General features: G+C 39.9%; 1 protein-coding gene across 2 annotated transcripts in view; it reads left to right on the top strand.

Moving 5' to 3' along the window:
- fndc4a (fibronectin type III domain containing 4a) overlaps window positions 1-26519 on the top strand; it is a 220680-nt gene that overhangs the window by 103551 nt on the left and 90610 nt on the right. For both annotated transcript variants that reach the window (XM_063070869.1, XM_063070859.1), the window contains exon 3: window positions 9782-9986. In XM_063070869.1, the coding sequence (XP_062926939.1) occupies window positions 9782-9986 (205 nt within the window). The remainder of the gene's footprint in view (window positions 1-9781; window positions 9987-26519) is intronic.

Genomic DNA, 26519 nt, shown 5'->3' with positions numbered 1-26519 from the left:
ATAACCTGTTCTAGTTTACTGTGTATTGCTTTTTATGTATTATTTCAGAGGATAGACTCTTGCATGAATTGCAAGACTTTCATTCCATAAACCCTTTTCATTATCTCTCTTCCTGTTAGTTTAACTGTTACCAGATGAAATTTTCCATGATAAGCATTATTCTCTTCTCCTTTACGCATTACATATATTTGGTTACATTTTATTTCTATAAGAATGGCCTAATATGGAAGTTAACTTCAGATTAAGCCTCTTTGTCTATACCATGTGTTGCTAATGGTGAAGTTGTGAGAGGTCTGCAGCAGGATAAACGATACAAAAGACAACCGAGCCAAGACGATGGTAGGCAGGAATGACCCTTTCTAATCAAGGCAGAAAGAAAGAGTGAGTCAGCTAAGGTTGGAGGAATCAATATTGACACCGACAAAAGTGCAAGTGTGACTCCTCCTACTGGCAATGCATGGAGTAGACGTGTTTCTCGAATGGCTCCGTTCCTTTTAAATTACTGAATCCAATCTGATTTGAAAACTTACTCTTGGAGTACTACGATGTCTCGTGCTAAAACTTCTAAAAAAGAAGAGGATCCTTCTGTGACTATGGAAGCTATTGCTCAGCTAATTCGGAAAGCTCAGAGTGAAACGTCTCAACAACTTTTGGATGTGTGTTTAAAAATTACCACAGAGCTTAAACAAATGGAGATTTTCTTTTCCTTCCTTTTAAAATTGTAAGAAATCAATTTACTTATTTGGGTATAACAATTACTAGGAATTATAAATTTCTTTTTAAAAAGAAAAATTTATCACTCTTTTGGAGTATGTTAAGAAGGTACTATGAAATTGGTCTCCCCTTTCTTTATTGCTGATTGGACATATCAATTCTATTAAAATGAATATTTTGCCTAAACGTTTATATTTATTTCAAGCCCTACCTGTTTTTTATTCCTAAATCCTTTTTTGACTCTTTAGACTCAATTATATCTTCTCATATATGGAAGAATAAAACCCCCTGATTAAACAAAGTTCATCTCAGAAAACTAAAAAAAATGGGGGATTAATTAGCCCTACCCAATATTAGGTTTTACTGCTGGGCTGTCAACATATGCTACCTTATGTTCTGGTTATATTATATTAATCGTGAAGACTGTCCAGTTTGGGTTTCTTCAGAAGTTAATTCTGTTACTAAATTTTCTATTATTTCTGTTCTTGGTTCTTCAATTCCTCTATCCTTAACTAATTTAACTGATAATTATGTAGTTAAACATTCTTTGAGGATTTGGTTACAATTTAGAAAATTCTTTGGGTTATTTGGTTTTTCACTCTCTAGTCCCATTTTTTCTAATTATTTTTTTAAACCTTCTTTGACTGATGTAGTTTTTAAAGAGTGGAATAGACTAGGTATTAAATGTTTTCAGGATCTGTTTGTGGAGATAGTCTTTCCTTATGTGATCAACTATCTATTAAATATAATCTTCGTAAAGCTCACATTTTTAGATATTTACAAATTAGAGACGTCTTGCGTTCTCAATTTCATATATTTCCTATATGTCCACATGAGAATTTAATTGATACAATTTTTACTCTGAAACCTTTTCATAATGGATCTATTTCTAATATTTATAGTATGTTGCTGGCAATGAGAAACATTCCATTAGACAAAATTACTATCTCTGGGAACAAGACCTACAGATTTCAATTGATGAGGATACTTGGAATGAAATTTTTAAACGTGTTCACATCTCTTCGTTATGTGCGCGTCACTCTCTCTTACAATTTAAAGTGGTTCATAGAGCCTATATGACTAAAGATAAGCTCTCTTGTTTTTACACAGATTTTTCTCCATACTGTAATAGGTGTACTGTCGAAGAGGCCTCTCTAATTCATATGTTTTGGTCCTGCCCACGGCTTGATAAATTTTGGAAATATTTCAAACTTCCTTGGAGCTTTTTAAAGTACACTTTAAACCCAACCCTCTGACTGCTTTGTTTGGCATTGTTGGAGTAAGTGATTTTACTCTTAAGCCGAATGATTTGCATTTTTTGGCTTTTATTTCTCTTTTAGCCAGAAGAGTTTTGTTGCTTAAATGGAAAGATGCCACTCTGCCTACTCATGCCCATTGGTTGATTGATGTTATGTCACGTTTAAATCTAGAGAAGATTAGGTGTGCTATTTCTATAGCTAGACAAGATTTTTTCACATTATGGGGACCTTTTTGGAACTACTTTCACAATCTTCGACTTGTTCAGCAATGATGATGGCTATTATATGTTTGAATTTACGACTATATGTCCAAGATTTTTTTTCTCTTTTTTTTTATTATGGGGTTTTGATTTTGCTTTTGATTAGAATAAAATATACCTTTTCAATATTATGGTTGATTTACTATTTATAGATTTGGGGCATTTCAACCTTGTTTTTGTTTCCATAATATCATAATGTATTTTGTATTCATCTATGCAAGTAATTAATTAAAATATTGAAAAAGAAAAGTGCAGGTGTTGCTCCTCAAGCTTGCATTGTAATTGTGCAGGTGTTGCAAGCAGAAATGTCAGAGTGGCAGTAGGATAGTGAATTCAGCTGACATAAAGAAGGAAATTCAGTGTTACTGGCTTGGTAGAGCATAGTTGTTCCATGAGCTTCACTCAGTTGACCTTTGGGTGTTCCATTGTAGAGGACACCACATTGTGAGCACAGTAAATTAGATTGGAAGAAGAGTACGTGAATTGCTGCTCCACCTGGAATGGCAGGAAGGGAAGAGGTGAAGAAGTGCAGCAAGATGGGAAGTGAATTCTGAGGATGGAAGATTGAACTGTAGTGATGCAAAAAAAAAAAGCACACTCTTCAGTATGATAAAGGAGCCTGGTAGAATATGTGAAAGTAGGAATGAATGGGTCATTTCATGATGAGAATTTTTGCACAGTGGGGAGCCACAGGGAATAGTGCTTGAACCCAGCTGGTTGAAATCAATGATTTAAATGAAAGGATGAAGTACACTTTACCCACATTTGCTGATAATGCAGTGCTGGAAGCATACAGAGTGGCTTCAGGGAGATATGCAGAGACAGTTTAAGTAAGTGGACAAGAACATGGAAGATGGGATGTAAAGTGCGAAGTAATGTAGGTGAAGCCTTTGGTGGAAAAAATGCAGAATCACAGAACTGCTTTTCAAATGGTGAGGAATTGAGAGATGCTGGCATTCAAGGAAAGCCATGCTTTCCCATACAGGATTCACAGAGAGTTAATATGTAGCCAGCAACCAATTAGGAATACAGATTTAATGTTGTCCTTCAGTGCAAGAGGATTTGGATACAAGAGTATTGATGACTAATTGCGATGGTGAATGTGCTGTGATGAGGGAAGATTTGGAATATTGTGCACAGCTCTGATGCCCCTAAAGAAGGGCTGATGGGAAGGTTTATTGGATTGATTTCTGGGATAGTGGCTTGTCAGGTGAGGAGATATTAAGCAGCCTGGGCGTATACCCTCTTGACTTTAGAAGAATAAGAGATCTCAGTCCTACAGGGGTAGACGTGAAGTTGAGATTTCCCTTGGCCGAGGTGTTATTTCAAAATCAGGGATTGTCCATTCAAGATTGAGAAACTTCTTCACTGAGAGAGAATTTTACAATGGCTGGAAGTGAATACGATCAACAGAAAGTTTTCTTAAGAGTTTGAGATACTTCCCTGCTCTTTCCAGCTCACATTTCTTTAAAAAACACTTAGTGAGCAAATTTTCAGTTATTTTAAATGCCTAATTAGATCTCTCCTTAATCTTTTAACCTCAAAGGATTAGAAGCTAAATCATGCAATCTGTACTCAAAGTGTATTAATCTACAGTACAGGCTTAGGCACACATATATATAGCTAGGATGCCTAAGACTTGCACAGTACTGTAGTAATTTTATGTATCACATTGTACAGTTGCTGCAAAATAGAAAGTCACGACGTGTGTGATGATAAATCTGATTCTGATATGGGTCACTCTTGTGGACTGAGAGAGGGAAGGGGGTAGGGAAGGGGGTGGGGAAGGGGAAGGGAGTGGGAAGTACCACAGAGAAACATTCTGCGATGAGCAATAAACTGATTGTTTCAAATCAAATAACCTTGCCTGGTGTCTCAGGGCTGCGTGTGTGTGTACCTGCGCCAACCCCGGCACCCCATCTCTGCCATCTGTCCCATACCCCTCCCGCAGCACTCCACCCTCAACATTCCCAAAATCCTTTGCTCTCATCAGATTGACAGACATGCTTTCTGTTCCACGTTACAAATACAGTACTATGCAAAAGTCTTAGGCATATATATATCCCAGTAGAATTATGTCCCAGTGGATTTATGCTGAAATGCACTCTATCCCTCCAAACCTTCTCGGAGAGACTCTGGCCCACACTGAACATGGCACCACAAATGGACCAATCAGATATTCAATGCAAATGAAGCTTCACCTGCACAAAGGGACCAATAATCCCCAGAACCCTTTGATAGCTGTTGCAGTGGTGCATTTGCTTTGGGCAATTTAAGTGTTTAGACTCTTCAGCTCTGTGATAAATTTCTATCCAAAAAACCTCACAATACAGAAAATTGTGATAGAGTAGAACAAGCTGCAGTTGTTGGAAAGCATAAATTTAAATAGGTTTTCGTGTCATGATTTTTCTGTAACCAATGCAGCCCGTGTAATGCAAATAATGTTCCCTATCCATCAGTCAAATTCATGTCATGGAAACTATCCTCATTCTGGAAACATTCATTATAGCTGAACTACCTGTTTCTCTAATTAAGTAGATATTTACAAGTACCAAGGAAACAGGAAAGCAACCAAGAATCTTACAATTCTGTGGGCAGAGGCAACTGACTGAATTTAATACTACAATCCTTCCATTTTGTTGACCTTAGTCTCCCTCCCACCCTAGCCAACAAAAATAACTGGCTGATCTGGAGGAGGAATTAGTAGCAAGAGGCCATGGATCAAATGCCTTTATGACCATCCCTGAGTATCTGGGAGAGGAACAGATCAATAGTCGTGATAAAAGGAAGTGAAGTTTCAATGTGCAAAGGTTTCAGTGGGGGGCCAAGAAGTGGTACGTGATTGGAACAGCAAAGAGTTATCTCATCAGATTTGGTGTGGGCAGCTTCCGCTCCTCATCCAAAGCAGGATAGCTACCATTTTGGGGAGGCATCGCCTGGGCTGGCTGGAAAGCCCATGCAACAGCAGTGAATATCAAACCAACCTCTCAATTGCAGCATTGTAGCCGTTTTAAATACTTTACTGAAGCATACTGTCATTCCAAAATGGACACTTTTATGGTATGCTGTGAAAAGGCTGTGGATACATGTAGAATGCACTGCATGCATTTTTTTTTTGTATTAGACTATAAGATACAGGAGCAGATTAAGGCCATTTGGCCTGTAGAGTCTGCTCCACCATTTCATCATGGCTAATCCATTTCCTTTTTAGCCCCAATCTCCGCCTTTCTGCCCGTATTCCTTCATGCCCTGACTAATCAAAAATCTACCAACCTCTACCTTAAAAATACACAAAGCCTTGGCCTCCACAGCTGCCTGTGGCAATGAATTCCACAGATTCACCACTCTCTGACTAAAGAAATTCCTCCTCATGTCCGTTCTAGGACACCCTTCTATTTTGAGGCTGTAGCCCCTGGTCTTAGACTCTCCCACCATAGGAAAAGTCCTTTCCACATCCACTCTATCAAGGCCTTTCACCACTCAATTGGTTTCAATGAGATCCTTCACTCATTCTTCTGAATTCTAGTGAGTACAGGCCCAGAGCCATCAAATGCTCTTCATGTGATAAGCCTTTCAATCTTGGAATAATTTCCGTGAACCTCCTTTGAACCCTCTCCAGTTTCAGCACATCCTTTCTAAGATAAGATGTCCAAACCTGCTCACAATACTCCAAGTGAGGCCTCACCAGTGCTTTATTAAGTCTCAACATTACACCCTTAGTTTTATATTCTAGGCCTCTTGAAATGTATGCTAACATTGCATTTACCTTCCTTACCACCAACTCAACCTGCAAATTAACCTTTTGGGAATCCTGCACAAGGACTCCTAAATCCCCTCGCACCTCATATTTTTCAATTTTATCTCCATTTAGAAAATAGTGTATGCTGTTGTTTCTTCTACCAAAGTGCAAGACCATACACTTCCTGACACTATATTTCAACTGCAACTTCTTTGCCCATTCTCCAAATCTAAGATCTTCTCTAGGTTTTGTGCTTCTTCACACTACCTGCCCCTCTACCTATCTTCGTATCCTCCTCAAACTTGGCCACAAAGCCATCATTTCTGTCATCCAAATCATTGACATACAAAGTAAAAAGAAGCGATCCTAACACAGACCCCTGCGGACACTACTAGTCACCCGCAGTGCACTAGAAAAGGCTCCCTTTATTTCCACTCTTTGCTTCCTGCCATTCAGCCAAAGCTCTATCCATGCTAGAATCTTTCCTGTAATACCATGGCTTCTTAACTTGTTAAGCAGCTTCATGTGTGGCACCTGGTCAAAGGCCTTCTGAAAATCTAAGTACACAGCATTCACCAATTGTCCTTTGTTTGTCCTGCTTGTTATTTCTTGAAAGAATTCCAACAGATTTTTCAGACAAGATTTTCCCTTAAAGAAACTACGCTGACTTTAGCCTATTTTATCTTGTGCCTCCATATCCTAAAACCATATCCTGAACTCGACTCCAACATCTTCCCAACCACTGAGGTCAGACTAACTGGCCCATAATTTCCTTTCTTCTGCCTCGCTCCCTTCTTGAAGAGTGGAGTGCAATTTTCCATTCCCCTGGAACCATGGCAGAATCATTTGATTTTTGAAAGATCAATAATAATGCTGAGGAAACAGAGAGTCTGCAGGGAGACTTGGATAGATTGGAAGAATGGGCAACAAAGTGGCAAATGAAATATAATGTTGGAAAGTGTATGCTTATGCACTTTGGCAGAGGAAATAAATGGGCAGGCGATTATTTAAATGGGGAGAGAATTCAAAGTTCTGAGATGCAACGGGACTTGGGAGTCCTCGTGCAGGATACCCTTAAGGTTAACCTCCAGGTTGAGTCATAGTCATAGTCATAGTCATAGTTCTATTACTACTTATTATTTATGGAACAACTGTAACGAAAACCAATTTCCCCAGGGATTAATAAAGTATGACTATGACTATTCAGCCATGGTTGTTCATCCTGCCTGTAGAATACTTCTTTGCGATATATCTATCCTGTGCCTTCTGAATTGCTCCCAGCAATTTCGCCATTGCTGCTCTGCCATCAACTTGGCTTGTGTGCCCTTCCAATCAACTTTGGCCAGCTCCTCTCTCATGTCTTTGTAATTCCCATTACTTCACTGTAATACTGATATATCTGACTTTAGCTTCTCTTACTCCAATTGCAGGGTGAATTCTATCATATTATGATCACCTATCCCTAAGCGTTCCTTTACCTCAAGCTCTCTAATCAATTCCAGTTCATTGTACAACACCTAATCCAAAAAAGTTGATCTCCTAGGGGCTCAACCACAAGCTGCTCTAAAATGTTATCTTGTAGGCATTCAACAAATTCCCCCTGTTGTCATGCAGCACCAACTTGATTTTCCCAATCTCCCTGCATATTGAAATCCCCCATGACTATCATAATATTGCCCTTTATTATACACACACCCATCCATGCCAGCTTCTAAGGTTTAGATGCTCTAATTCTCTGAGGTATGGATAGCTGGCATGGCTCCTTTAAAAATTCAGGACAGTCCCGCTGATTGGAAATCATGTTTTGGGCGCCAAATATTGAGCATTTAAGGAGCACCTGATCTGAGGTTCGCTGCTCAATCATAAGCCTACCCATGATTTTGCCTAGTGTTTGTTTTGTTCTCAGATTCTCTATCCAGTTTGAAACCATGTCTCGATCCTAGCCTTGGATACTCCAGTATTTGGGTCCAGGCCACCCTCGTCAAGGACTCTAGTCACACCCTTTTGACATGCCTTTTCTATCTTCTGTTGTAAATTGTAGACCACATCTTTGCTGCTGTTCAGACATCTGTCTGTAACTCCCATCATGGTCTTTTTCCCTTGCAGTTTCTTAGACCTACCCATAATGATTCTACACCTTCTGATCCCATGTCACCTCTTTCTAGTGATTTGATTTCATTTTTTACCATCAGAGCAACCTCAACCCCTCTGCCTACCTGTCTGTCCTTTCGATGCAATGAGTATCCATGGACGTTAAGCTCCCAGCTATAATCTTCTAGCCATGATTCAGTGATGCCCACAACATCATACATGCCAATCTGTAACTGTGATGCAAGTTCATCTACTGTACCTTATTCCATATATGGCACGCATTCAGATATAACACCTTCAGTACTGTATTCATCACCCTTTTTGATTTTGTCCCCCTTTTACACTGCAACTCATCCCATTGATTGCAATTTTGCCCTATCATCAGCCTCTTCTTGCTAGCAGTCTCTCTACACACTGCTTTTGTTTCTGAATCAACTATCTCATCCTCAGCCCAATCATTCCAGTCCTCATTCCCCTGCCAAAAGCCCTCCTGAACAGCTCGAGCAAACCTGCCCGCAAGGATATTAACCCTGTTCGGGTGTAACCCATCCCTTTTGTACAGGTCGTATCTTTCCCAGAAGAGATGCCAATGATCCAGAAATCTGAACCCCTGCCCCCTGCACCAGATCCTCAGCCAAGCATTTATTTGCCAAATCATTTTATCCTTACCCTCACTGGTTTGTGGCACATGCACTAATCCAAAGATTACTCTTCAGGACCTCCTCACCCTTTCTACCAATATCATTAGTGTCAATATGTCCCAAGACTAATGGCTGCTCAGTCTCGCCCTTGAGAGTGCCATAAACCTGATCTGAGACATCCCTGACCCTGGCACCTGAGAGGCAACATATCATTCGCGTCCATAGAATCTCATTTCAATTCCTCTACTTATGGAATCTCTTATCATTACTGCGGTCCTCTTCACCTCTCTTGTCTTCTGTGCAACAGTACCAGACACCTGGTTGCTGCATCTTACCCCCCTCCCCGTAGGACATCCATAGTGGTATACTTATTATTGAGGCAAAAGACCGCAGGGATACTCTGCACTGGCTGCCCATTTCCCTTCCCTTCCCTTGCCTGACTGTGACCCAGTCATCTGCGTCCTGAAATCTAGGGTTTTTTTTAACTGTTGTATCCAAGGAAATAAGGCCTGAAGCCGAATATCAGGACCACCACACCCGAGCAAGAGTCAGACTCCACAGCCCTCCTTCACAAGGGGCGGGCATCCATGAAATGCGCACCTTATTTTTATCGTTCTTTTTTTCTTAAAAACAGAAAATGCAAAATTAATATAAACAAGAAAAAATCTGCAGATGCTGGAAATCCAAGCAACACTCACAAAATGCTGGAGGAACTCAGCAGGCCAGGCAGCATCTAGGGAAAAGAGTAAACAGTCAACGTTTCAAGCTGAGGTCCTGATGAAGGGTCTTGACCTAAAATGTTGACTGTTGTTACTCCTTTCCACTGAGTTCCTCCAGCATTTTGTGTGTGATGCACAATAATTAGGTTAATTTCTGAATCTCTCCTGCTTGGATGTCTTACGTGGGAACTCTTGGGCTTTATTTGGCAGCCCTTGCCAGAAGCTTGCTGTAGTCTGTCATTATTTGAAATCTTGTAAAACAGTTATTTTATATGTATAAAAAGTGAGTTGAATTTTAATCATGGTGGAAAATTTATTTATCATCAGCTCATTTTTTTTCAATTGCTGTTTGATGCAGCGAAAAGATGGTCAGATGCAACGGTCAATCCGTGAAGTGAATACAACGAACCGAGCATGTGTGCTGTGGGACTTAGAGGAAGATACAGAGTACGTGATCCAAGTTCAGTCAATTGGTCTGAACGGGGAAAGTCGGGCCAGCAAGCGTGTCCAATTCAGAACTCTAAAGGAAACTGATTGGGTGCCATCAAATAGCTCGAATAAAGGTGAGATCTCTTAACTTATTATTTAACCTGGCTTTCTGCCATGTACTTTAATGTTCTCTGGCAAGCTATCAGTTATACACAGGGGAGCACCCTAATGGTGCAGCTATCTGCACATTCTAATATGATGACTAAAGTGTTATTCACACTGTCACTGCAAATACTTCCATGCATTTTTGTGAATGTAAGCAGAGTTAACTGGGAATAGTGGCTTGGAAAGTATTTCTAGGTCTTTAAACTAAGAGCTATATCAATCACTAAGGGCTATATCAATCATTCTTTGAAATTCTGTTCATGTGTTGTAAGAAGACAGTTTCATATGCACTCAGTGGCCATTTTATTAGGTACAGGAGGCACCAAGTAAAGTGGCCAGTGAGTGTATATCCATGTGTTTGTGGTCTTCTGCTGCTGTAGCCCATCCATTTCAAGGTTCAATGTATTATACATTCAGAGATGCTGTTCTGCACACCACTGTTGTCTGGAGGTTGTCCATCATGTCTGACAATGACAAGAAATCTATGTGGGAGAGTTTCATCGCTGTTGCAGTAGGCTAGGCAGCCGTCAATCCCAGGGGATCATGGGTTTGCGCCTCTGGTGGACTGTCTCCTCTCCAGGGCGCAAGCCTGGGCGGGAAGATGTGAAGAACCGGCCGTTGCCCATGCATCGGGTTCCCCCTCTCCACATCACTGATGTAGTCCAAGGGGAGGGATACAGCTTGGCACCAGTGTCGTCACAGAGGTTGCCAGAGTGAAGTTGTAAGCAACATCAAACTGCCTTAGGGACCCCGGCTCCAGATTTCTTCCTTGGGGTTTACTCCCCGAGCCCTTCCCTTGGGTGGGTATGGCGGCAAGGCAGTGGAGGTTTAAAATCAGAGCTTTTCTTCTGCTAGGCGGGCTGCAGTCCAAGGCTGATGAGCCCCACCTGCCCGAACCGCTGTTGTAACACATGGCTATTTGAGTTACTGTTACCTTCCTGTCAACTTGAGCCAACCTGGGCTTTCTCCTCTAAACATTCTCATGAACAAGGTGTTTTTGTCCACTGAACTGCCTCTCACCAGATGTTTTTTTGTTTTACATATGGTTCTCTGTAAACTTTAAAGACTGCTGTGTGTGAAAATCTTAGGAGATCAGCAGTTTCTGAGATACTCAAACCACCCTGTCAGGCACCAAAAATCACTCCACGGTCAAAGTGACTGAGATCATATTTCTTCCCCATTCTGCTATTTGATCTGAACAACAATTGAACCTGTTGACCATGTCTGCATGCTTTTATGCATTGAGTTGCTACCACATGATCTGCTGATTAGATATTGGCATTAACCAGCATATGTACTGGCATACCTAATAAAATGGCCACTGTTCTCTATAGTTTGACAGAATTATTTTGTAGATTCTTGCGAAAACAGCTTCTTTACATTTTATACCTTGTTGACACAAGAAACATTTCCATTGGTTGTCATTTTCCCAGCTACTAACACTCACATTGCCACTGAAGTAATTACTTTTCTGTAGAATAAAGTGTTCTTTGGTCTGTTCAATAAATATGAGGTAATAGTGTGTTAAATCTTAGCTGATGGAAACATTGTTTAGTCAAAGTGAAGCAAAACAGAGATAATTTTCGGAATGTATTATCACAGAATAAAGTTGTGTTTTTAATGTGTCCTCAATAAGGCTACAGATAAGCCTACAAGAGGAGAGATTGTACTTGATCTGGTATTGGGAAATGAACCTGGGCAGCTGTCAGGTCTCTCAGTGGGAGAGCATTTTGGAGATAGTGATCACAATTCTATCTCCTTTACCATAGGATTGGAGAGGGATAAGAACAGACAATTTAGGGAAACATTTAATTGGAGTAAGGGGAAATATGAGGCTATCAGGCAGGAACTTGGAAGAATAAATTGGAAACAGATGTTCACAGGGAAACATACAGAAGAAATGTGGCAAATGTTCAGGGGATATTTGCATGGGGTTCTGCGTAGATATGTTCCAATGAGACAGGGAAAGGATGATAGCGTACAAGAACCATGGTGTACAAAGACTGTTGTAAATCTAGTCAAGAAGAAAAGAAGAGCTTACAAAAGGTTCAAAAAACTAGGTGATGATAAGGCTAGCAGGAAACAGCTTAAGAATGAAATTAGGAGAACCAGAAGGGGCCATGAGAAGGCCTTGCTGGACAGAATTAAGGAAAACACCAAGGCATTCTACAAGCATGTGAAGAGCAAGAGGATAAGACATGAGAGAATAGGACCAATCAAGTGTGACAGTGGAAAATTTTCACCGGGAACGGTCGGGATGTACCCCAGGCTACTGTGCGAAACAAGGGAGGAGATTGCTGAGCCTCTGTCGATGATCTTTGCATCATCAATGAGGATGGGAGAGGTTGTGGAGGATTGGAGAGTCGTGGATGTTATTTGCTTATTCAAGAAAGGGAGCAGGAATAGCCCAGGAAATTATAGACCAGTGAGTCTTACTTCAGTGGTTGGTAAGTTGATGGAGAAGATCCTGAGAGGCAGGATTTATGAACATTTGGAGAGGCATAATATGGTTAGGGATAGTCAGCAAGGCTTGGTGAAAGGCAGGTCGTGCCTTACGAGCCTGATTGAATTTTTTGAGGATGTGACTGAACACATTGATGAAGGTAGAGCTGTAGATGTAGTCTATATGGATTTTAGCAAGGCATTTGATAAAGTACCCCATGCAAGGCTGATTGAGAAAGTAAGGAGGCGTGGGATCCAAGGGCACATTGCTTTGTGGATCAAGAACTGGCTTGCCCACAGAAGACAAAGAGTGGTGGTTGTAGACGGGTCATATTCTGCATGGAGGCCAGTGACTATTGGTGTGCCTCAGAGATCTGTTCTGGGACCCCTACTCTTTGTGATTTTTATAAATGACCTGGATGAGGAAGTGGAGGGATGGGTTAGTAAATTTGCTGATGACACAAAGGTTGGAGGTGTTGTGGATAGTGTGGACAACTGTCAGAGGTTACAGCGAGACATTGATAGGATGTAAAACTGGACTGAGAAGTGGCAGATGGAATTCAACCCAGATAAGTGTGAGGTGGTTCATTTTGGTAGGTCAAATATGATGGCAGAATATAGCATTAATGGCAAGACTCTTGGCAGTGTGGAGGATCAGAGGGATCTTGGGGTCCGAGTCCATAGGACACTCAAAGCTGCTATGCAGGTCGACACTGTGGTTAAGAAGGCTTACGGTGCATTGGCCTTCATCATTCATAAAAGAGCCGAGAGGTAATGTTGCAGCTATATAGGACCCTGGTCAGATCCCACTTGGGGTACTGTGCTCAGTTCTGGTTGCCTCACTACAGGAAGGATGTGGAAAGCATAGAAAGGGTGCAGAGGAGATTTACAAGGATGCTGCCTGGATTGGGGAGCATGCCTTATGAGAATAGGTTGAGTGAACTCAGCCTTTTCTCCTTGGAGCGACGGAGGATGAGAGGTGACCTGATAGAGGTGTATAAGATGATGAGAGGCATTGATCGTGTGGATAGTCAGAGGCTTTTTCCCAGGGCTGAAATGGCTAGCACGAGAGGGCACAGTTTTAAGGTGCTTGGCAGTAGGTACAGAGTAGATGTCAGTGTTAAGTTATTTACGCAGAGAGTGGTGAGAGTGTGGAATGGGCTGCTGGCGGTGATAGTGGAGGTGGAAACGATAGGATCTTTTAAGAGATTCCTGGATAGGTACATGGAGCTTAGAAAAATAGAGGGCTATGGGTAAAGCCTCGGTAGTTCTAAGGTAGGGACATGTTCAGCACAGCCTTTGTGGGCCGAAGGGCCTGTAATATGCTGTAGGTTTTCTATGTTTCTGTGTTTCAATGTAAGAGCTACACACTTGACTTTTCAAACAACATGTTTAATGACAGGATGCCAGGTATAGAGATTCCATGAATCCAATGTCACAGGTTTGAATTCCTGGGCAGCAGCTTATGATTTATTCTGTTCTTCATGGTTGCTAGCTCTTCAGCCAGGTAAAGTTAATAGAATATGACACTACAGTTGATTTAATAAAGAACTCCAAATTCAATTCCCCCTAGTTACACTGAACACCAGTGAATGTAATTGGTCGAGTTCATTGGGAAAAAGAAACACCAGATGGTTTTCTGAAATGATCAGCATGATTCAGAAGAAGATTGCATTTCTTTGAATGTATTACTTTGGGTAAGATTTTGTTGTACTTCATTCCAATTCATTTCTTGTAGTTGGCTACTTCAATGCAGATTGCTGCCTGTTCAACCCATTTAAGAAAGTTCTGCTTCTGAGGCTGTTGCTCGTAACTGCTTCAATGATTCCTGGGAAGGAATAAGATCCCTACAATTGGAGGTTTGGGAGTTTGCCAGATTTCATGAGTCATCTGGTTCACCTTAATGAGAGAAGAGTCTCCTTTTAAAACCTACTAATGTTGGAAAACCTTGGTCTTGTTTTATTTCTCATATATCCTTACAACATAGAAGGATACCCATTCAGTCTGTCAAGTCTATGCATAAGACTCATTCCCATACATTTCTCCCTAACTAGTTCTGTTTCACATGTCCATTGATTCCATTCTGATTGTCTTGCTACCTACCCGTGCACATTACAATAACCAGTTATATCACTGTGACAGCGTGCGTTTCTTCCAGGTGCACTATTTTCTTCCCACAATCCAAAGATGGACAGATCAGGGCAGTGTGTTGTGGACATGCTATGTTAGTGCTGGAGTCTGCCTCCGGCACAATCCTCACTGATTAGATTTGGCTCAATTGACGCATTTTACTGAATGTTTTGATGCACATGTGACAAATAAAGTTAATCTTTTACTGTCCCTTTAACCCTCTTTCGTTGCATGTCTTCTGGATGTGAGATGAGGCCAGAGCACCTGGGTGAAACCCTTATGTTAACAGCAAAACTGTCAAATTCCACACAGACACTACCCAATTTAGGATGAAACCTGGGTCCCTGCAGTAGACAGTGCTAAGTTCAAAATAAACTATGAAAGCTAATGGGAAATATGACTTGCATCACACACAAATATTTCATCTGGATCAAGCTCTGAGTTAATTTAATGGCAGTGACCTTGTTTAAACAAAATCATATTTCAGAATATAATGTTTAAAAAAATTACTGCAATGTGACTCTAACAATTGAAGTTCTTGTGAGTAAGCTCATGATCACAGGTGGCTGTGTTTGCTCCTGAAGAAGCTTGCTATCAGGAAGCTTAATCCTTAGTCTGTTCTGAGGTACATTGACCAATGCGAGACAGGAGCAATTGGAGCAGCTGACCTCAGAAATCTGAGCCTACTTGAGAGAAGTATCAGCCAAGGTTTCATACAGTGAGCTCAGTGCATGTGTGCATCAAGTTAGAATCAGGTTGGCTCTGAAGCGAGCACTGATGAATTTATTGCCAAATATCTCTTTCTTGTGAATATTGACAGTATTAGTCAGTAGTTATGTACCCCCATTTCTGGTAAAGAAATGCTGGATCTCACTGAGCATTGCCCACGATCTGAATTAATCTTGGACGACTTGACCTGTCTAACAACAAAGTCCAAAACTTGCAACCAGGTTTGAAGTGCTATTTTTGAAAACCATTTTGATGTATAATCTGGGGCAAAGGATGAGGAAGCATAGGGAAGAGTTTCTTATTTCAAAATGATTTTAAGTTAAGTGAATATTGTAATTATTTAAAGTTCCAAAATTCAAGAACTGGAATCTTGAATATGTCATTATATTTAATTATTCGAAATGTTTACAGGTGCATTAATTAGATTTTTATATAAGTTCTTACATCAATTTAAAAAGATTTTACATTTACTGCCCTTGCAGTGCATTGTGTACAAAGCCAGGCAGTATGTTATACCCCATCTCAAAAATCACCAAAGTCGGGAGATTTCTTCAGGGTTTTTAATGAGAAAACTTTTTGAAGCTGCAGAAAGTTAAGTAAACACGTATTAAATTTAATACAGGATCATCCTGTGCCTGAACATACTAATATTATCTATTATTCTAACAATCGGCATTCAACAAAACAATACACATATTCAACATTTCATAGCTATGCTGTGGACTAGAGTGAACTTGTGACACAACAATAGCTTAACAGCAATAAACGATAAGCGTAATACTTCCTTCGAAGTACATCTACTAAATGTCTACCAATACTAACAAAGCATAAGACTTACAGATATTACTGTTTCAAGGGCAGATAAAGAGTGAATGGAGATGGACGTCTTTCTGCCGTGTTTGCTCCAGGTCAAAATCCAAACTGAGCAGGGAATGATGTAAAAAGCAGCATACAAACAGGAAGTGATGTTTGTACAAAATGAACAGCACTCCTAGAGGCAGAGAATTGCATGTCTTTGAATGTCAGAGACATTTAAAAACTATTGGCAAAACACAGGAGCGGTGCTTTGCCAAATGTGAAAGGCTGTCAAGGATGTTTCCAGTTGTGGGGATGTTCCGTGTGCAACTGGAAGCCATGTTGCTGGTCTGGGATTTGGGCAACCAGTGAGATCGGTCTTCTGCGTTCAGACCAGATGTATTCATCTACGGGGAAATACTGTTGGCATTTCAGGATGGACAGGTAAAGCCATCAAAATCTGGTCCCACAGAAACCAGTGAAATGGCCTTATTTATGATCACTTTCAGCAGAGTAATAGTTAAACTGCATCTTTGTTTGTTGTGGGTGACAAAAAGCTCCCAATATCATTACGACCTCTTGCCCTGTTGTTTTGTTTAATTTCTGCTGCAGGATGTGAGTACTTTGATCATAAAGAAAGTTTTAACAAGGCTTCATAGAGATGATTTGCTTTTCTAGCATAATGAAGCTCCTTACATTTTGTACTCTAAAATGACTGTTCCTGAAACTGGAGAGTTTTGGAATATTATAACTTCATGCCTTTAATTTTGCTTTCCTAGATATTTAATCCTCTAAAAATGTATATGATCCTGAATAATCTTTTTTTATTTTCAATTATTGCAGATGCTATTTTTGATATGTATTAAATCCACTATTCATCCTGCTCTGCCCACTCCTTCATTCAAGATATCTTAATATATTAATATGTAAATAACATAATTTAGTCACTTCTGTGAATGTGATGTAAAATATCCTTTCAATATGAATATTAGTAAATATTAATAACACAGGACAGTAATTTTTTCTAAACTTACTGTCCTGTGTTATTAACATTTACTAATGTTAATAACATTAACATGTTATTGTTAATGTGGCTTCCTGTGGCTAATGTAAACCTGTGGCTTCTTCGGAAATGTTGTTTGATTCTGATAGATTGCTTAAAGCTGAATGTAAGTTTAACTTCAGACTACTTGTATCACGTAGGAGCTTGGAGAAACAAGAAAGTAACTTTTATTGACTGTACTGGATTAAATCACATAACAGTGTTGACACTTTGCAACTAAGCTAAAAATGTTTTGTTGATGATTTTCATTTGTACTCAGTATATGAGGCTTCTCACTTAAACGTTCAAGAATAATCAGCCAGCACTGATGGATTCCAGTTGCGCTGATACTGTTTCTCCATGACCGTAATGTCCTGGTGAAACCTTTCACCATGCTCATCACTGACAGCGCCAAGATTTGTCGGGAAGAAGTTTAAATGGGAATGCAGAAAATGATAATTTAGTGATTTGTATGTTTGAAGCATGTTGTCAAATAACTGCACGTAGCTTGGTGCTCTGTAGTTGCCAGGAAAATTTTCAACAACATCCCCTTGGATGTCTTCCATGCGATTTTCTCCGGTCCCACTAGAAGATCTTCGAGTTGCCTGTCATTGACGCTATGCTTGACCTGTGGACCAACAACAATACCTTCCCTAACCATGCCATCAGTTATATTGGGAAACATTTATCTCAAATATCAAAATCCTTGTTTGTCGCTTTCACAAAATGTTTCATAAGCCCCAGTTTAATATGAAGAGGAGGCAAAAATATGTTTGTTGGGTCTACAAGTGGCTTATGTGCCACACTTTTCTGCCCTGGAACCAACTGCATACACAGTGGCTGATTCTTTTTAATGTAATGAGATTCTTCGGCAGGGCTGTCCCATTCACAAATGAAACAGCACTTGCCGTATCCAAGCTGTATTCCTAGTAGTAGTGCTACTACTCACAGATCACCACAGATGTTCCAGTTGTTGCTGGTGTACTGTAAATGCTTCAACAAGACTTCCAAGTTCCAGTAGTTTTCTTTCATGTGTACTGCACAGCCGATCGGTATTGAAGGGTGGACATTGCTGTTGTGTAGCAGCTCAGCTTTCAGGCTTAACACTGAAGAATCAGTAAGCTGTCCTGCCATACAGCATCCACCCTGCCTAACTATGCTCAGGCATCGCTGGATAATATAGAAAAACTTGCAGCTTTCATTGTGGGCAACATTTTAATTGACTTGTATTATGAATTGCAGTAACAAATATAGGGAATTTTTAAATAATGGTGCATGACAGGGAAATTTCATGGTAATTTCCATGCTTAGCAGCCCAGAATCCATAAGATACACCCAAAAATATTCGGAAGCGACGCCAAATCTTTGTTGTTCAGTGTAATAATATGTTAGTACAACCTCCAGTTTTACTGCTATCAGCTTTACATTTTCATATTTTCTTAAAAACTAATTTTAAATAGTTAAATTGCATTTTTGGTTGGAAATATGCATCTTTGGCATCAGTTCTCCAGTTCTCAGGATCATGATTTCATTGACTTTGCTGTAAGTTTTAATATTCTTCCAAGGTTTTTTTCCTATTTGATTTTCCATTCCTTATTTGTATATCCATATGAGGCTCTTCTGGTCGATTGGATTTTAAGACCATCAAATAATAGAAGCAGAATTGGGCCATTTGGCCCATCGAGTCTCCTCTGCCATTCAATCATGGCTGATCCTTTTTCACCCTTCCTCAGCCCAGCTCCCCAGCGTTCTCCCTGTAATGTCTGTTGCCATGGCCAATCAAGAACCTATCAATCTCTGCCTTAAGTACACCCAACGACCTGGCCTTCACAGCTGTCTGTGGCAACAAATCCCACAAGTTCTGTAAGTTCACCCTATAGCTAACATTGTATTTCATTTGTCACATTCTTCCTATTCTCCTAATCTGTCTATGTCTAAGTCCTTCTGCATCCTACCTGTTTCCTCAACACTACCTACCCCTCCACCAATCATTGTATCATCTAGAAACCTGGCAATAAGATAATTTATTCCATCATCTAAATCATTGATATGCAGCATTAAAAGAAGCTGTCCCAACACCAACCCCTGCGGAACACCACTACCCATTAGCAGCCAACCAGAAAAGGATCCTTTTATTTCTACTCACTGCCACCTACCAATCAGACAATGCTCTAATGATGCTAGTAGCTTTCCTGTAATACCATGGGCTCTTAACTTGGTAAGCAGCCTCTGGCACCTTATCAAAGGCCTTCTGAAAATAAGTAGTGTATACATCATCCACAGCATCTCCTTTCTCTATCCTACTTGTAATGTCCTCAAAGAATCCCAATAGGTTTGTTAGGCAAGATTTTCCCTTAAGGAAACCAGGCAGATTTTGTCCTATCTTGTCCTGTGTTACCAAGTATCGGGTCCAGGTGACTTACGTACGCCTAGGACTTTCAGTTTTTTGAGCATTTTCTCCTTCATAATAGTAACTGTCATCACTTCTCTTCCCTCACACCCGTCAACACCTGGCACACTGCTAGTGTCTTCCACAGTGAAGACTGATACAAAATACTCACTTATTTCATCTGACATCTCCTTGTTCCCCATTATTATTTCTCCATCCTCATTTTCAAGCGGTCCTATATCCACTCTCATCTCTCTTTTATTTTTTACATACTTGAAAAAGCTTTTTCTATCCACCTTGATATTGTTTGCTAGCTTGCTTTCATTGTTCATCTTTTTCCTCCTAATGATTCTTTTATTTGCTTTCTGTACATTCCCAATCCTCTATCTTCCTGCTAATATTTGCTTTGTTGTATGCCCTCTCTTTTGCTTTTACATTAGCTTTGACTTTTCTTGTCAGCCACTGCTGTACTATTTTGCCATTGGAGTATTTCTTCAATTTTGGAATACATCTATCCTGCACCTTCCTCATTTTTCTAGAAACTCATGCCATTGCTGCTCTGATGTCATCTCTGCCAGTATCTCTTTCCAATTTACTTTGACCAAATCCTCTATCATACCACTGTAAATTCCTTTACTCCACAGAAATACAGCTACATCAGACTTTACTTTCTCCCTATCAAATTTCAAGGTGAACTCAATCATATTATGATCACTGCCTCCTAAAGGTTCCTTTACCTTAAGCTCCCTAATCATCTCTGGTTCATTACATAACACCCAATCCAGTATAGCTGATCCTCTCATAGGGTCAATGAAAAACTGCTCAGAAAGCCATCTCGTAGGCATTCAACAAAGTCACTCTCTTGAGATCTATTACCAACCTAATTTTCCTAATCTACCTGCATGTTAAAATCTCCTATGATTATCATAACATTACCCTTTTGATGCGCCTTTACTACTTCCCATTGTAATCTGTAATCCGCATCCTAGCTACTGTTTGGAAACCTGCATATAGCTGCCATCAGGGTCCTTTTACCCTTGCAGTTTCTTAACTCAACATCTTCCAATCCTATGTCACATCTTTCTAATGATTTGATGCCATTTGTTACCAGCAAGCCACGCCACTCCCTCTGCCTACTGTCCTATCCATCCGATACAATGTCTAACCTTGAACATTCAGCTCCCAACCACAACCATCCTTCAATGAGCCACAATTCAGCGACGGCCACAATGTCATACCTAACAATCTGTAAAAGTGTGATAAATCATCCACCTTATTTCTTATAATTCATCAATTGATATACAACACCTTGAGTACTATATTTGCATTCTGCATCCCTAATGCACTGATACTCGTACAGATACTCACCCTGCTGGCTGCAATTTTGTCCTATCATCTGCCTGCCCTTCCTGTCACTCTGACTGCACACTATCTTTGCTTTTTTATCATCTATCCTTCACTCCAGTTCCCATCCTCCTGACAAATTAGTTTAAACCCTCCCCAACAGCTCTAAAAGACCTGTTCGTGGGAATATTGGTCCCCCTTGGGTTCAGGTACAACCCATCCCTTTTGTACAGGTCATACCTCCCCTAGAAGAGGTCCCAATGATCCAAGAACTAGAAGCCCTTCCCCCTGCACCAGCTTCTCAACCAAGTCATCCTGTTTCTACCCTCACTGGTACGTGGCACAGGTAGCAATCCAGGAATTTCTGGCCTGGAGGTCCTGCTTCTCAGCTTTCTGCCTGGCTCTCTAAATACTCTCTTCAGGACCCCTTTTCCTTTCCTTTGTATGACATTGGTATCAATATGTCTGAAGACATAGGAAGGAATTTTGAATTTTCTTTGTATCTATATAAAGATTGTTTCACTGTCCTTTGCAAACAAGAGACAATCTGCAGATGTTGGAAATCCAAGCAGCACACCAGGGCCGGATTAAGCTAGTGCAGGGCCTGCAGCATCTGTTATAAAGGGGCCCTACATTTTAAAAAATGCACTTAAGTATTAAAACATAAATTATTTACTTGCGTAGTAAAGTAATTCATTTTTTTCATTTGCTATACAACCAGATAATATGACAAATGTCTGACACTTCAGTAATAGTATTACTTACATGTAGGTATTAATTTCAAATGTCAAAAGTAACAAAACTACAATTTAAAAGTTAGATTTTCTAGATTTAGCATCAGCAAATTTGTTGATGATACTGGAAATGTCTGTTTCAGGCAGAAGTTCATGTTCAGTGCTCATTAGAGTGAGATTGTTCAATCTGTTTTGACCCATGGTTCTCCTTAGTTCATTTTTAATCCTTTTCAGTTTTGAAAATGAGCGTTCTCCACTGCAGTTGGTAACCATGAGTGACAAATAAATACACAAGGCATTTTCTACATTTGAAAAACATGACACTGAAGAATTTTCAGTTATCAAATGGTACAACTGTAACTCTACAAGGTCTTGTTTGACGCCAATATGAGAAGCAAGATCAGTTTTCAGCAGTTCAGTGAACTCCACAAATCCTTCATTAAGACTTTCTTCCAGATCTTCCAGATATGATTTAATAAGATTTGATGACCTCTTTACGATCTCTTTAGGTGTAAACGACTGTATCTGATGAAGGAATCCAAGAACACCTTTAGATAAGCTTTCTGCCTTGTTAACAGGGCAGAAAGCAAACTGTCAATAATGGCAAGAAATGTTCGGCTTTTAAACTTCTGAGAAGGCACTTGAGATTCAGCAAGTGGATCAGGAGTGCTGGAACCACTGAAATCATCATACGTGCGATTTTGCTTGTGTTTTCTTTGAGTTTGATGTTGATAATCTTCACACTTACTCAGATCCTTGGCTTTTTGCTCAATGTCTGAAAAAGTAGACCACGTAGCTTGAATATATCCATGCAAGGATTCGTAGAGTGCACAAGCTGTGTTCAAGTCTTGGCCAGAAGATTGCAAAGGAGCACTGGTCATTTGAAAACATTGTAATACTTGATCCCACAATATGATCATTATTCCTGTTTCCAACTTCATCGTGGTTGAAAGTAGTCCACGAGCCTGTTGTCGACACACACCTGCATACACATACTGTACCATGCAGTATGCAGCTCCCCCGACATGAAAACAACAACGTTGCCAGATCATCATTGTTGTGGCGTGGATGAAATCACAGAGTGTTGTGTTACTGGTGGGTACAAGGCAGTTTCTTTATTTGACAAAACAAGGTTACAGTAGGCAGAGACCCCTGGCAGAATAGGTCTAACCGCCTTGTGATTGAGGCTTGACATTTATTTGTTAAACACAAAGGTCAGTTCATAGTTACAAGTATAGACGATTCTTTGAAGTTTTCACAATTTTTGATTAAAGTAATCCTACCGGCGCCTGTACGCCTAAGCTGGCATTCATGGCCTTTAGGAATGCAAGTTAAAATCCATAATACATTGTTTGGTATGTTACGTGCTAACATAGAGGATAATTCATATTCAAAAAGCATAGATATGGTGTCTTCACAACTACCTGTAAACTTAGTATTCTTGTCTCAGAGGCGGCAGATGCATTGTTACAAATGAAACTGGGTTCTCAGCTTTTAGGAAATGCATTGTTATGAACTCAATCCACAGTACTTTGTCAAAGAACAGAAGACTGATGGCTGAAATCATTTATTATTTAAGTGTAAATGAATCGTCTACCCAAAACTCACTCGAACAGTCGTGAGAATATGATTTTACCAGACTGCAGCTTGCGAGCATTTAGTGTGGGCGGGGCCCGTAGCATATGCTACTTTTGCTACTAGGTTAATCCGGCCCTGCAGCACACACAAAATGCTGGAGGAACTCAGCAGGCCAGGCAGCATCTATGGAAAAGAGTACAGTCAATGTTTCGGGCCAAGTCGAAGGGTCTGTTCACTTTCCTTTATCTTGTTGGCTGACCACAGTTTTGTAGATGAGCTGTTGTCTTGTGATGGTTATGTGCTTACGCAGTATCGAAATCTTTGTTAAATATGTCACTTTTTGCAACAGATTTATTCATTAACAACTAGAGTGAGTTTATTATGACTCACTTTGAAGTTTCCTTTGCTTAAAAGCTTGTTTTCTGGCTCCCACTTTTCAAATCAAATTATAAATTAAATCATAATTTCATACACAGTGAGCAGTAGATCTGTGGTTGAATGAGAGAGGTCCTGGTTAATGAGAGAGGTCAGAGGAGAATGGCCAAACTGGTTCAAGCTGACAGGAAGATGACAGTAACTCAAATAACCACACGTTACAACAGTGGTGTGCAGAAGAGCATCTCAGAATGTACAACACATTGTATCTTGAAGTTGTTGGGCTAGAGCAGCCATTAGACCAAGGAGCATACACTCTGTGTTCACATTATTAGGTACAGAATATATACTACATAATAATGTGGCCTCTGAGTTTAGATGCTGGTAATCATTTACAAGATCATCCATTTTCTGGTTATTATTTATTTCTAGATCGTTGCTCATTGCAAGTTCTAATTTGGCCTGTTCCCTTATATTGCACAAGAATACACCAGTATAAATAATGATAACATTAATAGCTTTTGCTGTTTTAATATGCAGATTTCTAGCAATTTATGATGAGGTCATGATATAATCTGAATTATGAATCACAGCAAATTACTGAATAACTGTTCAGTACTGCTGTTAGCTTTGCAAAGACAATAGATTGCTACCAACTTCCCTTGTAATTCTTCCATTTCAGCATTTACTGGGAATTAAACTTCCTGCATAGCAGCATAAGAGCACATTCAAACACAGAGTTTATCTTTCTGCAGACTTCTCCAGACAAGAAGGTTAAAATTGTTGAATCTATATTTTTTCTTTGGGTAGATTATTGGTGGAGATTTTTTTGGGAAATTTACATTTCATTAATTTATTCTGTAATAATCTACTTTCCTATTCTGTCCTCTTTTTCTTTTATCAGTTCATTCAGTATTTTAGAGTAAGAGAGAGAGAGAGAGAGAGAGAGAGAGAGAGAGAGAGAGATGGTTAGAGAGAGGGAGAAATACTAATCAGTCTTTATCCTGTCTCCCCTGTCACCCAACACTGCACCTAAACTATTGGATCCTACTGCTGGTCTCTGGTTGTAGCCAAGGGGCCGTAATGAAAACCTTTCATGCTGCTGCAGTAATTAAGATTTTTATCAATATTATTACTCCATCTCCTTTCCCAATTTCCCTCTGTTGTCTAACGATCCTGTGATTGTGACATTTTACCTCACAGCCATACATGCTTCGCAACCAGAACTCTCAATCCAGTTCCCTTTTTGCTTAGCAACGTCGTTTTTTTATTCAGCTTCAATCACAGGTTAATTGATGCGTGGGTCTCTTTCACACTGCAAAGGCAGTGTTTCAAGTATATTTAATAAAATAGTTACTGATCTTTAAATAAAAAAACAAAGAGTGAATCATAAGCAAAGAATACACCAATGATGGCTTTCATCTATTTATTGATAAAAATCTTTTTTGATAATGATCCTGTAAAGTGCTTTGTGATGTTAAAAGTGCCATGTAAATACAAGTTTTTTTTGTTGTGGTGGTGGTAATCATATTCTGACAAACTGATTTGATCTTTTAAAGAGAGAGATTCAGCAGTTTTGATGGTCAGGTGATACAGTTACCTCAATGAATAGTAATAGGCTCATTGAAATGATGTTCATCTTTATCTGAGGAGAAATCCATAAGCAGGACAGAGATGATGGTAACTAGCTCAGGTCTGCGCCTTGTGACAACATCTGACTGTGAAGCTCTGGCAGAGTCTGATAACAAAATCTCTGTGGGTTACTTTTCATCACTACATTCCACGTTGAATCGTTGTATCAATGAATGGAATATCATCTGCTAAATTTTATTAGACTATGAAGGTTTCTTGATAGGCAAGAATGTAATTGTTTTAATATCTGCAACTGTTTTTATTGATCAGTTTTACATCAATAATTGCCAATTTCAAGGACATTTACCATGTAGGTCTTGTGAGTACCATGAAGGACTTACTGAAAGGCAATGTACAATAAATACGCATCTTTCTGTCTCTGGGCACGCAGCATGGCTCTACACAAAACTGGGACACTTGTGGGCTTTCTTGATGAAAGGGAATATAAAAGTGCCTTAGCTATTGGCTCAGAATAATTTCAGAGTTCACCCAAGATATCTATGCTTTCAGTAACCTTCAATGATTTTTGAAGTGATGAATGTCCATTGATGAAAATCGCTAGGGAGTGTATTAGTCCATGTCTTATCTATCCCTACAGTCACTCCTACTACAATTGTTCTCCTGCTACATGTTAATAGAACAGGACTGTCAGTAGATCACATAGTGAGAAATAGGGTTGCCTCCAATGCTGGTATTCTTTGCCAGAATATGTCTTCAGGTCATATTCTTAGCCGTTCTTTTAAATGATACATTACCAGCTCTCATGGGGTTGTTATCGTTGAACTTTTTACTATAGCAAACAGCCTGTGCAATCATTGGCAAATGAGGCTGCTTAAGAAGTACTTCTTGGTGGTGAATATTAGTAGCTCAGGTGGAGATGCTTGATGTTGAGGTGTTCGCTACGTTTGGCAATTAGCTTGCAGACATTTCATCACCAAGCATCAATGCACAGTTGTTGGTGTTTCTGTCTGGGAGTGCTTGTGTTTATATAGGCCCCCGTTCGCTTGCATCTGTCCTGATTGGCTACCCCTTCAGTTGACCTTTGCATTCTATTGGCTCATGTTTCTTTGGCTCATAGGGGTTCACAGATGCTATCTATCTAACGGAGTTATCAGAACAGAACCACGCTTCTAAAAATTCTTGTGCCTGTTCTGTGTCTGCATGCGCCAGCACTCTCGTGCTGTCTCAGTTAAAGTAGTGTCCTTCTTGGTCTTAATGTACCGAGATCAGCAACAGTGGATCATGTCTCTGTACCACCAATTTGTGTTCCTGTAAATAAGGTGAGAGTTTGCGCCCTGTCTGGCTGACGTAG

Source organism: Mobula hypostoma, chromosome 2 (assembly GCF_963921235.1).
Source record: "Mobula hypostoma chromosome 2, sMobHyp1.1, whole genome shotgun sequence".
In the NCBI taxonomy this organism is placed as follows: Eukaryota; Metazoa; Chordata; class Chondrichthyes; order Myliobatiformes; family Myliobatidae; genus Mobula; species Mobula hypostoma.
Note: the sequence above shows the minus strand (reverse complement) of the source record. Positions and strands in the feature narration are given on the sequence as shown.